At 55.6% G+C, this 13,518-nt stretch overlaps 1 protein-coding gene across 1 annotated transcript in view; it reads right to left on the minus strand.

Moving 5' to 3' along the window:
* The window catches only part of LOC140403873 (transcription factor 20-like), a 465,895-nt gene that overhangs the window by 161,710 nt on the left and 290,667 nt on the right, over window positions 1-13,518 (minus strand). The window contains exon 3 of the mRNA XM_072492086.1: window positions 2,338-2,431. Coding sequence (XP_072348187.1) covers window positions 2,338-2,431 — 94 coding nt within the window. The remainder of the gene's footprint in view (window positions 1-2,337; window positions 2,432-13,518) is intronic.

A 13,518-nucleotide genomic window follows, 5' to 3' on the forward strand; every position in this document is an offset into this window, starting at 1 on the left:
TGCTCCTAGTTTCTATGTTGCAGCGGGTAGAGATGTGCCGTAGAATTAATGCTGAATTTGCTTTGTATTAGCTACGTGGCTCCTTTTTGTGATGGGTACCTGGACGTCCAGGTCCCTCTGTTCCCCTAGCCCATTTAGAAATAGAAAATAGGAGCAGGAGACGACCAATCAGCCCTTCGAGCCTCCTCCGGCATCCACTATGATCATGGCTGATCATTCAACTCAATAGCCTCTTGCCACCTCCCCCCCCACCCCCGCTATCCTTTGATTCCCATCTCCCCAATGCAAAATGTAACTGCTTTGTGAAAACATCCAATGTTTTGGCCTCAACTACTTTCTGTGGTAACGGAGCCGACCACTCTCTGGGTGAAGGGATTTCTCATCTCGGTCCTAAATGGTCTACGCCGAATCCTCAGACTGTGACAGCTGGGTCTGGACACACCCGCCATCGGGAACATCCTTCCTGCATCGACCTTACCTGGTCCGGTTAGAATTTGATAGGTTTCTAGAGTTCCCAAGGAATATCTGGTGTCCTTACTCTTCCTACCAACATTTACCACCTCATATATTGAAGTTAATTGGCCAATCACGCGCCCATTGTGCAAGCTCATTCACAGCTTCCTGTATTTCTCCCAGTTTTCCTCAATGTTAACTCTTTCCCAGTTTAGCGAGACGCCCAGAATTTGAAATTGTACTTTTGATTCTTGAATCGGCGCTGTTTCTGCATATAATGGCCAACTATCGTCAATCCATAAAGGAAAACCACTCCCCATCATTTGCCAATCCTTTAAACCTAATTTCTGTTTTATGAAGCAACCAGCTTGCTATGCATCCCAGCTCCCCATCTCCTGCTCTTAGTCACGAGTTTGCCATGCGGTATCTTATTGATGGCCTCTTGAAAATCCAAATATATTACGTCTACTGCAATACCCTAGTCGACCCTTTCCTGATACTTCTTGAAAGAATTCAACAAGGTTGGTCGAGCTGAATCCTTTTGAAATTTGTATGTTTGCAACTCCTAAAGGTTCCCTGTTACATTTTGGAGCAAAGATTCCATTATGTTTTCTCCCACTGTTGTTAAGTGGCCTTTAGTTGCCTGGATTTGTTCCATCGCCCTTCTAAAACGCAGGAATCACATTAGCTGCCCACACAATCTTGGCACACTTCCTTTTCCTAGTGAATTTAATATGTGCTCGTGCTTGAGTAGTCAATTTCTCCCCCTATTGTCTTAACTATCAGTCTTTCCCTTAAATTTTAAAAGTTGGATCACTATTCCCCAGATGCTCCCCAATCTCATTTATCTGCGCTGATTCATTTACAATTATTAGATAAAGTAGTATTCGCACTCTTCTTTTCACATACTGGATAAGAGAGGAGTATGTTCGCATTGCAAAATCTCTATTCCATCTACCTCCAGTTTAGTGGTTGAAATCTCCCGTGATTATTTGATGTCCTTCACTCATTTCACACAAGGACATGAGAAATAGGAGCAGGTGTAAGCCATGTTTAAAAACTAATAGGGTCTATTTAATAAATGTTAAATACCCAACGCCTGAAGGTAACGGGAAACATTAATTTGTTCATTGTAACCCCAATTGTATTGAGGAAGAGACAGCCAGTACGGACGCCCTGGAGGGGTAGGAGCTGGGAGAGCTTGTCTCTCTCTCTCTCGGCTCAGAGCTTCAAAATAAATCTGAATGAGATAAAGACCAGGATTGAGCTCATTCGCCCATAACACATCCTTACCACAATGAACAGGCCAATGGGGCCTTCGAGCCCACTCCACCTTTGAAAAGATAAATGGCTGACCTTCTACTTCAACGCTATTTTCATGCACTAACCCCATGTCCCTCGATAACCTATCGATCTGGCAATCCATAGATCTCAGGCTTGAGCATCACCCTCATCTCTCGAACTTGATTCCATATTTCTTTTTCCATTAATCCATCCATGAGCTGTGGGCCGGCCGGCTGGGCCCAGCATTTTTAACCCATCGCTGATTGCCCTTCGACCGAGTGTCTCGCTTGGCCGTTTCAGAGGAGCAGTGAAGAGTCGACCACCTTGCTGTGGGTCTGGAGCCGCACGTAGGCCAGACCGGGTAAGCGCGGCAGATTTCCTTCCCCATCAGTGACCCAGATGCGTTTTTAAACGCTGACCACACAATGGTTTCATCATTCGGTGAGGTTTGAACCCAGGTCCACCCCACCACCCCCCCCGCCCCCCCGTCTCGATTGACCAGTCCGTGGATAATATAATCACGCCACCTTCTGTTCAACAGTGCAGCACACGCCCCCCACGCTATTCCCCCCCCCAGAGGCCTGCCCACAGAGCCCTCACCTGCATCCATGGCACAAATGTAGTGAAAGTTGAGTGGGCATCCTTTGCAGTAGCAGCCCAGGGTAGCTCCAGGCTCCTGGCAGTGTGAGCATTTCTGGGATAAACGAGAGGACATGGTGAGATTGCGCGGGACACGCACACCGCACGAGCCGAACCAGTCACAAACCAGACAGCAACATGACCCACAGCGGCCCTTTCAAATCTCGGCCCTGCCGACAGATTCACCCCTGGGGCCGGACTTCACCCTTCCCCATGTCTGGACCCGGTTTGGGTTGCCAACTGTGATCAAATGGAGGCTTCGTCACATGATTCTTCCCCCCACCCCCATTCTCCAGCCAGTCGTCGGCCAACTCATCCACCCTTGTGACGCACGGCCTTCCTACGGCCAATCGGAAAGCAGGAAGACTCATTGCCCAATTGGATGAGGCTCTGCCTGTCCTCCGCTCTCTCCCCTCTTTCAATATTTTAATGTCTGGGGAAGAGAAAGGTTCAAAGAAAATCACACAAGAGGAACAATCTTTTTTAATGTCCCGATGATGTTTTTCCAGGGTCGCCCACAGCCGTGTCCTGGAGCTTGATCTTCGATTCCTGGAGGATTGGCAACACTACACCAGGCAGCTCTGCCAGGGAGACTCGGTGGGAGAGTCCCTGACAGCAGGCTGAGCCCGTTTGGGGGAGGGGGAAGTGGGGGAGTGACAGGCTCCGCTCAGCAGTCATTTCATTTTGGATCGTCATCAGTGGGGGGGGGGGGGGGGGGGGGGGGGGGGGGGGGGGGGGGGGGGTGATGGGGTGGGGGGGAGACGGGGGTGGGGGGGGAGACGGGGGTGGGGGGGAGATGGGGGTGGGGGGAGACGGGGGTGGGGGATGACGGGGGTGGGGGGAGACGGGGTGGGGGGGAGACGGGGTGGGGGAGGGTGATGGGGTGGGGGGGAGACGGGGTGGGGGGGGAGACGGGGGTGGGGGGGAGATGGGGGTGGGGGGAGACGGGGGTGGGGGATGACGGGGGTGGGGGGAGACGGGGTGGGGGGGAGACGGGTGGGCAGACGGGGGTGGGGGGAGACGGGGTGGGGGGGAGACGGGGGTGGGGGGGAGACGGGGGTGGGCGGAGACGGGGGTGGGGGGGAGATGGGGGTGGGAGGGAGACAGGGGTGGGAGGGAGACGGGGTGGGGGGAGACGGGGTGGGGGGGAGACGGGGGGCAGGCGGGGATGGGGGCAGACGGGGTGGGGGGAAGACGGGGGGGGTGAGTGATGGAGTGGGCGTCAGGGGAGAAGGGATGGAGGAGGGGAAGAGGGACGGGGAGGGCAACAGGGTGCGGGTCGATGGCAGGAGTGGGGGGGGGTGGGGGGAGACGGGGGTGGAGGGAGACGGGGGTGGGGGGGAGATGGGGGTGGTGGGAGACGGCGGTGGGGGGTGATGGGGTGGGGGGTGATGGGGGTGGGTGGGAGATGGCAGTGGGAGGGAGACGCGGTGGGGGGCAGAGGGGGGTGGGAGGGAGACGGGGTGGGGGGGAGACGGGGGTGGGGAGGGAGACGGGGGTGGGAGGGAGACGGCGGTGGGGGGGGAGATGTGGGTGGGGGGAGACGGGGGTGGGGGGGAGACGGGGGTGAGGGGGAGACGGGGTGGGGGAAACAGGGGTGGGAGGGAGACGGGGGGCAGACGCGGGTGGGGTGGAGACGGGGTAGGGGGGGAGATGGGGGTGGGGGGAGACGGGGTGGGAGGGAGACTGGGGTGGGGGGAGACAGGGGTGGGGGGGAGACCGGGGTGGGAGGGAGACGGGGTGGGGGGGAGACGGGGTGGGGGGGAGACGAGGGTGGGGAGGGAGACGGAGGTGGAGGGGAGACGGGCTGGGAGGGAGACGGGGGTGGGGGGGCGACGGGGGTGGGGGGGAGACGGGGGCTGGGGGGAGATGGGGTTGGGGGGGAGACGGGAGTGGGGGGGAGATGGGGGTGTGGGGGAGACGGCGGTGGGAGGGAGACTGGGGTGGGGGAGACGGGGTTGGGGAGGGAGACGGGGTGGAGGGGAGACGGGGGTGGGAGGGAGACGGGGTGTGGGGGAGACGGGGTGGAGGGGAGACGGGGGTGGGAGGGAGACGGCGGTGGGGAGGGACATGGGGTGGCGGAGACGGGGTGGTGGCGGAGACGGGGTGGGGGGGAGACGGGGGTGGGGAGGGACACGGGGTGGGGGAGACGGGGGTGGGAGGGAGACGGCGGTGGGGAGGGACACGGGGTGGCGGAGACGTGGTGGGGGGGAGACGGGGGTGGGGAGGGACACGGGGTGGGGGAGATGGGGGTGGGGGGGAGACGGGAGTGGGAGGGAGATGGGGGTGGAAGGGAGGTGGGGGTGGAGGGGAGACGGGGGTGGGGAGGGACACGGGGTCGGGGGAGACAGGGGTGGGAGGGAGATGGGGGTGGAAGGGAGGTGGGGGTGGAGGGGAGACGGGGGTGGGGAGGGACACGGGGTCGGGGGAGACAGGGGTGGGAGGGAGACGGGGTGAGAGGGAGACGGGGTGGGACTGGGAGGGTGGGGGTGGGGCTGGGAGTGTGGGGTTGGGGGTGGGGCTGGGAGGCTGGGGGTGGGGCTGGGAGGGTGGGGTTGGGGGTGGGGCTGGGAGGCTGGGGGTGGGGCTGGGAGGGTGGGGGTGGGGCTGGGAGGGTCGGGGTGGGGCTGGGAGCGGGGTGGGGCTGGGAGGGTGGGGGTTGGGCTGGGAAGGTGAGGGTGGGGCTGGGAGGGTGGGGGTGGGGCTGGGAGGGTGGGGGTGGGGCTGGGAGGGGGTAGGGCTGGGAGGGGGGGTGGGGCTGGGAGGGTGGACGTGGGGCTGGGAGGGGGGTGGGGTTGGGAGGGTGGAGGTGGGGCTGGGAGGGTGGGCGTGGGATGGGAGGGTGGGGGTGGGGCTGGGAGTGTGGGTCTGGGCCACATATTCGGGGGGATAAAAAAATAAAAAATAAATAAATTTAGAGTGCCCAAATAATTTTTTCCAATTAAGGGGCAATTTGGCGTGGCCACGCAGACACGGGGAGAATGTGCAAACTCCACACGGACAGTGACCCGGGGCCAGGATCGAACCTGGGACCTCGGCGCCGTGAGGCATCAGTACTAACCACTGCGCCGCTGTGTCGTCCCGGGGGGATAAAAATGAGCAGAAAGTGAGAAAAATAATCCTGAAAGCAATTTGAACGGAGAAGTTGAGGACGTGGAATCTATTGCTTCATATGAATAACTACATTTCGCAACTTTATCAGAATCTTCCAAATTTTCCCTTCACCGTCTGTCCCCACATCAGGATTCTGACTGTGTCTCCTCCTTAATAACAGATCCAAGGCAGTGAGGCTGAAACCAGACAGAATTAATGGAGTGGATTCCCTCACTCTGAGGATTGTGGGTAGAGGCAGCGCCATTGGCACCGACACATCGATGGTCAGGCTAATGCCACCTGGGCAGGCTCAGCATCAAGAAGCAGTCAGGGGTTGCGGGTTGAGCAGCCGGGCCTGTTGGGCATTATGGGTATTCTACCCACTCTTCCACAAGTTAATCCAGCGAGGAGTGATGGAAGGCACTGGCCCTGGCAGTGCGACATTCCTCAAACCGGCCCGATGTTGAGATCTACAGTTTTGCTGGTTCTAGACATAACACAGTGCAAACATGAGAACCGGTACCTGAGGTAGGCTCTCTCAATATGGGTGTGACCCTCGGGGACTGACAGCATCAGCTAAAAACCTCACAAAACATTTCATAAACGTTGGGGTAAAAAGTAGCGGAAAGCTGTAGTAGGGGCTGGTACAGGTCTGTCACTGTATAACACTGGGGTACAGTACTGGTGGGGACGGGTCTGTCACTGTATAAAACTGGGTACAGTACTGGTGGGGACGGGTCTGTCACTGTATAACACTGGGTACAGTACTGGTGGGGACGGGTCTGTCACTGTATAACACTGGGGTACAGTACTGGTGGGGACGGGTCTGTCACTGTATCAAACTGGGTACAGTACTGGTGGGGACGGGTCTGTCACTGTATAACACTGGGTACAGTACTGGTGGGGACGGGTCTGTCACTGTATAACACTGGGGTACAGTACTGGTGGGGACGGGTCTGTCACTGTATAAAACTGGGTACAGTACTGGTGGGGACGGGTCTGTCACTGTATAACATTGGGATACTGTACTGGTGGGGACGGGTCTGTCACTGAATAACACTGGGGTACAGTACTGGTGAGGAGAGGTCTGTCACTGTATAACACTGGGGTACAGTACTGGTGGGGACGGGTCCGTCACTGTATAACACGGGGGTACAGTACAGGTGGGGACGGGTCCGTCACTGTATAACACTGGGGTACAGTACTGGTGGGGACGGGTCTGTCACTGTATAACACTGGGGTACAGTACTGGTGGGGACGGGTCTGTCACTGTCTAACATTGGGGTACAGTACTGGTGGGGACGGGTCTGTCACTGTATAACACTGGGGTACAGTACTGGTGGGGACGGGTCTGTCACTGTATAACACTGGGGTACAGTACTGGTGGGGGCGGGTCTGTCACTGCAAAACATTGGGGTACAGTACTGGCAGGGACAGGTCTGTCGCTGTATAACACGAGGGTACAGTACTAGTGGGGAAGGGTCTGTCACTTTATAACACTGGGGTACAGTATTGGACGGATTGTGTCTGTCACTGTATAACATTGGGATACGGTACTGGTGGGGACGGGTCTGTCACTGTATAACACTGGGGTACAGTACTGGTGGGGACGGGTCTGTCACTGTATAACACTGGGGTACAGCACTGGTGGGGACGGGTCTGTCACTGTATAACACTGGGGTACAGCACTGTTGGGGACGGGTCTGTCACTGTATAACACTGGGTACAGTACTGGTGGGGACGGGTCTGTCACTGTATAACACTGGGTACAGTACTGGTGGGGACGGGTATGTCACTGTATAACACTGGGGTACAGCACTGGTGGGGACGGGTCTGTCACTGTATAACACTGGGTACAGTACTGGTGGGGACGGGTCTGTCACTGTATAACACTGGGGTACAGTACTGGTGGGGACGGGTATGTCACTGTATAACACTGGGGTACAGCACTGTTGGGGACGGGTCTGTCACTGAACACTGGGGTACAGTACTGTTGGGGAAGGGTCTGTCACTGTATAACACTGGGGTACAGCACTGGTGGGGACGGGTCTGTCACTGTATAACACTGGGTACAGTACTGGTGGGGACGGGTCTGTCACTGTATAACACTGGGGGACAGTACTGTTGGGGAAGGGTCTGTCACTGTATAACACTGGGTACAGTACTGGTGGGGACGGGTCTGTCTCTGTATAACATTGGGATACTGTACTGGTGGGGACGGGTCTGTCACTGTATAACACTGGGATACAGTACTGGTGGGGCGGGTCTGTCACTGTATAACACTGGGGTACAGTACTGTTGGGGAAGGGTCTGTCACTGTATAACACTGGGTACAGTACTGGTGGGGACGGGTCTGTCACTGTATAACACTGGGATACAGTACTGGTGGGGCGGGTCTGTCTCTGTATAACACTGGGGTACAGTACTGGTGGGGACGGGTCTGTCACTGTATAACACTGGGGTACAGTACTGGCGGGGACGGGTCTGTCACTTTGTAACACTGCGATACAGTACTGGTGGGGACGGGTCTGTCACTGTATAACACTGAGGTACAGTACTAGTGGGGATGGGTCTCTCACTGTACAACACAGGGGTACAGTACTGGTGGGGTAGCGTCTATCACAGTATAACACTGGGGTACAGTATTGGTGGGGACGGGCCTGTCACTGTGTAAAATAGGGTACAGAACTGGTGGGGACGGGTGAGTCACTGTATAACACTGAGGTACAGGACTGGTGGGGACGGGTCTGTCACTGTATAACACTGGGTACAGTACTGGTGGGGACGGGTCTGTCACTGTATAACACTGGGGTACAGTACTGGTGGGGATGGGTCAGACTGTATAATACTGGGATACAGTACTGGTGTGGACGGGTCTGTCACTGTATAACACTGGGGTACAGTACTGGTGGGGACGGGTCTGTCACTGTATAACACTGGGGTACAGTACTGGTGGGGACGGGTCTGTCACTGTATAACACTGGGTACAGTACTGGTGGGGACGGGTCTGTCACTGTGTAACACTGGCGTACAGTACTGGTGGGGACGGGTCTGTCACTGTATAACACTGGCGTACAGTACTGGTGGGGACTGGTCTATGACTGTATAACACTGGGGTACAGTACTGGTGGGGACTGGTCTGTGACTGTACATCACTGGGGTACAGTACTGGTGGGGACGGGTCTGTCACTGTATAACACTGGGGTACAGTACTGGTGGGGACGGGTCTGTGACTGTACATCACTGGGGTACAGTACTGGTGGGGACTGGTCTGTCACTGTATAACACTGGGTACAGTACTGGTGGCGACGGGGCTGTCACTGTATATCACTGGGGTACAGTACTGGTGGGGACGGGTCTGTCACTGTATAACACTGGGTACAGTACTGGTGGGGACGGGTCTGTCACTGTATAACACTGGGTACAGTACTGGTGGGGACGGGTCTGTCACTGTATAACACTGGCGTACAGTACTGGTGTGGACGGGTCTGTCATTGTATAACATTGGCGTACAGTACTGGTGGGGAAGGGTCTGTCACTGTATAACACGGGGGTACTGTACTGGTGGGGACGGGTCTGTCACTGTATAACACTGGGGTACAGTATTGGTGGGGACGGGTCTCTCACTGTATAACATTGGGGTACAGTACTGGTGGGGACGGGTCTGTCACTGTATGTCACTGGGGTACAGTACTGGTGGGGACGGGTCTCTCACTGTATAACATTGGGGTACAGTACTGGTGGGGACGGGTCTGTCACTGTATATCACTGGGGTACAGTACTGGTGGGGACGGGTCCCTCACTGTATAACATTGGGGTACACTACTGGTGGGACAGGTCTGTCACAGTATAACACGGGTACAGTCCTGGTGGGGATGGGTCTATCACTGTATAACACTGAGGTACAGCATTGGTGGGGACAGGTCTGTCACAGTATAACACAGGCACAGTACTGGTGGGGATGGGTCTATCACTGTATAACAATGGGGTACAGTACTGGTGGGAACGGGTCTATCACTGTATAACACTGGGGTACAATACTGGTGGGGACAGGTCTGTCACTGTATAACACTGGGGTACAGTACTGGTGGGGACAGGTCGGTCACTGTATAACACTGGGGTACAGTACTGGTGGGGACGGGTCTGTCACTGTATAACACTGGGGTACAGTACTGGTGGGGACAGGTCGGTCACAGTATAACACTGGGGTACAGTACTGGTGGGGACGGGTCTGTCACTGTATAACACTGGAGTACAGTACTGGTGGGGACAGGTCTGTCACAGTATAACACTGGGATACAGTACCGGTGGGGACGGGTCTGTCACTGCATAACACTGGGGTACAGTACTGTTGGGGATGTGTCTGCCACTGTATAACACTGGGATACAGTACTAGTGGGGGCGGATCTGTCACTGTATAACATTGGGGTGCAGTTCCGGCAGGGACAGGTCTGTCACAGTATAACACTGGGGTACAGTACTGGTGGGGACGAGTCTGTCACTGTATAACACTGGGGTACAGTATTGGTCGGATTGTGTCTGTCACTGTATAACACTGGGGTACAGTTCCGGCAGGGACAGGTCTGTCACTGTATAACATTGGGATACTGTACTGGTGGGGACGGGTCTGTCACTGTATAACACTGGGGTACAGTACTGGTGAGGAGAGGTCTGTCACTGTATAACACTGGGGTACAGTACTGGTGGAGACGGGTCTGTCACTGTATAACACTGGGGTACAGTACTGGTGGGGACGGGTCTGTCGCTGTATAACACTGGGTACAGTACTGGTGGGGACGGGTCTGTCACTGTCTAACACGGGGGAACAGTACAGGTGGGGACGGGTCTGTCACTGTATAACACTGGGTACAGTACTGGTGGGGACAGGTCTGTCACTGTATAACACTGAGGTACAGGACAGGTGGGGACGGGTCTGTCACTGTATATCACTGGGTACAGTACTGGTGGGGACGGGTCTGTCACTGTATAACACTGGGTACGGTACTGGTGGGGATTGGTCTGTCACTGTATAACACTGGGGTACAGTACTGGTGGGGACAGGTCTGTCACTGTATAACACTGAGGTACAGGACAGGTGGGGACGGGTCTGTCACTGTATAACACTGGGTACAGTACTGGTGGGGACGGGTCTGTCACTGTATATCACTGGGTACAGTACTGGTGGGGACGGGTCTGTCACTGTATAACACTGGGTACAGTACTGGTGGGGACAGGTCTGTCACAGTATAACACTGGGGTACAGTACTGGTGGGGTCGGGTCTATCACTGTACAACACTGGGTACAGTACTGGTGGGGACGGGTCTGTCACAGTATAACACTGGGGTACAGTATTGGTGGGGACGGGCCTGTCACTGTGTAAAATAGGGTACAGAACTGGTGGGGACGGGTCTGTCACTGTATAACACTGAGGTACAGGACTGGTGGGGACGGGTCTGTCACTGTATATCACTGGGTACAGTACTGGTGGGGACGGGTCTGTCACTGTATAACACTGGGATACAGTACTGGTGGGGACGGGTCAGACACTGTATAATACTGGGATACAGTATTGGTGGGGTGGGTCTGTCACTGTATAACACTGGGGTACAGCACTGTTGGGGACGGGTCTGTCACTGTATAACACTGGGTACAGTACTGGTGGGGACGGGTCTGTCACTGTATAACACTGGGTACAGTACTGGTGGGGACGGGTATGTCACTGTATAACACTGGGGTACAGCACTGGTGGGGACGGGTCTGTCACTGTATAACACTGGGTACAGTACTGGTGGGGACGGGTCTGTCACTGTATAACACTGGGGTACAGTACTGGTGGGGACGGGTATGTCACTGTATAACACTGGGGTACAGCACTGTTGGGGACGGGTCTGTCACTGAACACTGGGGTACAGTACTGTTGGGGAAGGGTCTGTCACTGTATAACACTGGGGTACAGCACTGGTGGGGACGGGTCTGTCACTGTATAACACTGGGTACAGTACTGGTGGGGACGGGTCTGTCACTGTATAACACTGGGGGACAGTACTGTTGGGGAAGGGTCTGTCACTGTATAACACTGGGTACAGTACTGGTGGGGACGGGTCTGTCTCTGTATAACATTGGGATACTGTACTGGTGGGGACGGGTCTGTCACTGTATAACACTGGGATACAGTACTGGTGGGGCGGGTCTGTCACTGTATAACACTGGGGTACAGTACTGTTGGGGAAGGGTCTGTCACTGTATAACACTGGGTACAGTACTGGTGGGGACGGGTCTGTCACTGTATAACACTGGGATACAGTACTGGTGGGGCGGGTCTGTCTCTGTATAACACTGGGGTACAGTACTGGTGGGGACGGGTCTGTCACTGTATAACACTGGGGTACAGTACTGGCGGGGACGGGTCTGTCACTTTGTAACACTGCGATACAGTACTGGTGGGGACGGGTCTGTCACTGTATAACACTGAGGTACAGTACTGGTGGGGATGGGTCTCTCACTGTACAACACAGGGGTACAGTACTGGTGGGGTAGCGTCTATCACAGTATAACACTGGGGTACAGTATTGGTGGGGACGGGCCTGTCACTGTGTAAAATAGGGTACAGAACTGGTGGGGACGGGTGAGTCACTGTATAACACTGAGGTACAGGACTGGTGGGGACGGGTCTGTCACTGTATAACACTGGGTACAGTACTGGTGGGGACGGGTCTGTCACTGTATAACACTGGGGTACAGTACTGGTGGGGATGGGTCAGACTGTATAATACTGGGATACAGTACTGGTGTGGACGGGTCTGTCACTGTATAACACTGGGGTACAGTACTGGTGGGGACGGGTCTGTCACTGTATAACACTGGGGTACAGTACTGGTGGGGACGGGTCTGTCACTGTATAACACTGGGTACAGTACTGGTGGGGACGGGTCTGTCACTGTGTAACACTGGCGTACAGTACTGGTGGGGACGGGTCTGTCACTGTATAACACTGGCGTACAGTACTGGTGGGGACTGGTCTATGACTGTATAACACTGGGGTACAGTACTGGTGGGGACTGGTCTGTGACTGTACATCACTGGGGTACAGTACTGGTGGGGACGGGTCTGTCACTGTATAACACTGGGGTACAGTACTGGTGGGGACGGGTCTGTGACTGTACATCACTGGGGTACAGTACTGGTGGGGACTGGTCTGTCACTGTATAACACTGGGTACAGTACTGGTGGCGACGGGGCTGTCACTGTATATCACTGGGGTACAGTACTGGTGGGGACGGGTCTGTCACTGTATAACACTGGGTACAGTACTGGTGGGGACGGGTCTGTCACTGTATAACACTGGGTACAGTACTGGTGGGGACGGGTCTGTCACTGTATAACACTGGCGTACAGTACTGGTGTGGACGGGTCTGTCATTGTATAACATTGGCGTACAGTACTGGTGGGGAAGGGTCTGTCACTGTATAACACGGGGGTACTGTACTGGTGGGGACGGGTCTGTCACTGTATAACACTGGGGTACAGTACTGGTGGGGACGGGTCTCTCACTGTATAACATTGGGGTACAGTACTGGTGGGGACGGGTCTGTCACTGTATGTCACTGGGGTACAGTACTGGTGGGGACGGGTCTCTCACTGTATAACATTGGGGTACAGTACTGGTGGGGACGGGTCTGTCACTGTATATCACTGGGGTACAGTACTGGTGGGGACGGGTCCCTCACTGTATAACATTGGGGTACACTACTGGTGGGACAGGTCTGTCACAGTATAACACGGGTACAGTCCTGGTGGGGATGGGTCTATCACTGTATAACACTGAGGTACAGCATTGGTGGGGACAGGTCTGTCACAGTATAACACAGGCACAGTACTGGTGGGGATGGGTCTATCCCTGTATAACAATGGGGTACAGTACTGGTGGGAACGGGTCTGTCACTGTATAACACTGGGGTACAATACTGGTGGGGACAGGTCTGTCACTGTATAACACTGGGGTACAGTACTGGTGGGGACAGGTCGGTCACTGTATAACACTGGGGTAC

Source organism: Scyliorhinus torazame, chromosome 29 (assembly GCF_047496885.1).
Source record: "Scyliorhinus torazame isolate Kashiwa2021f chromosome 29, sScyTor2.1, whole genome shotgun sequence".
NCBI classification, from domain to species: domain Eukaryota; kingdom Metazoa; phylum Chordata; class Chondrichthyes; order Carcharhiniformes; family Scyliorhinidae; genus Scyliorhinus; species Scyliorhinus torazame.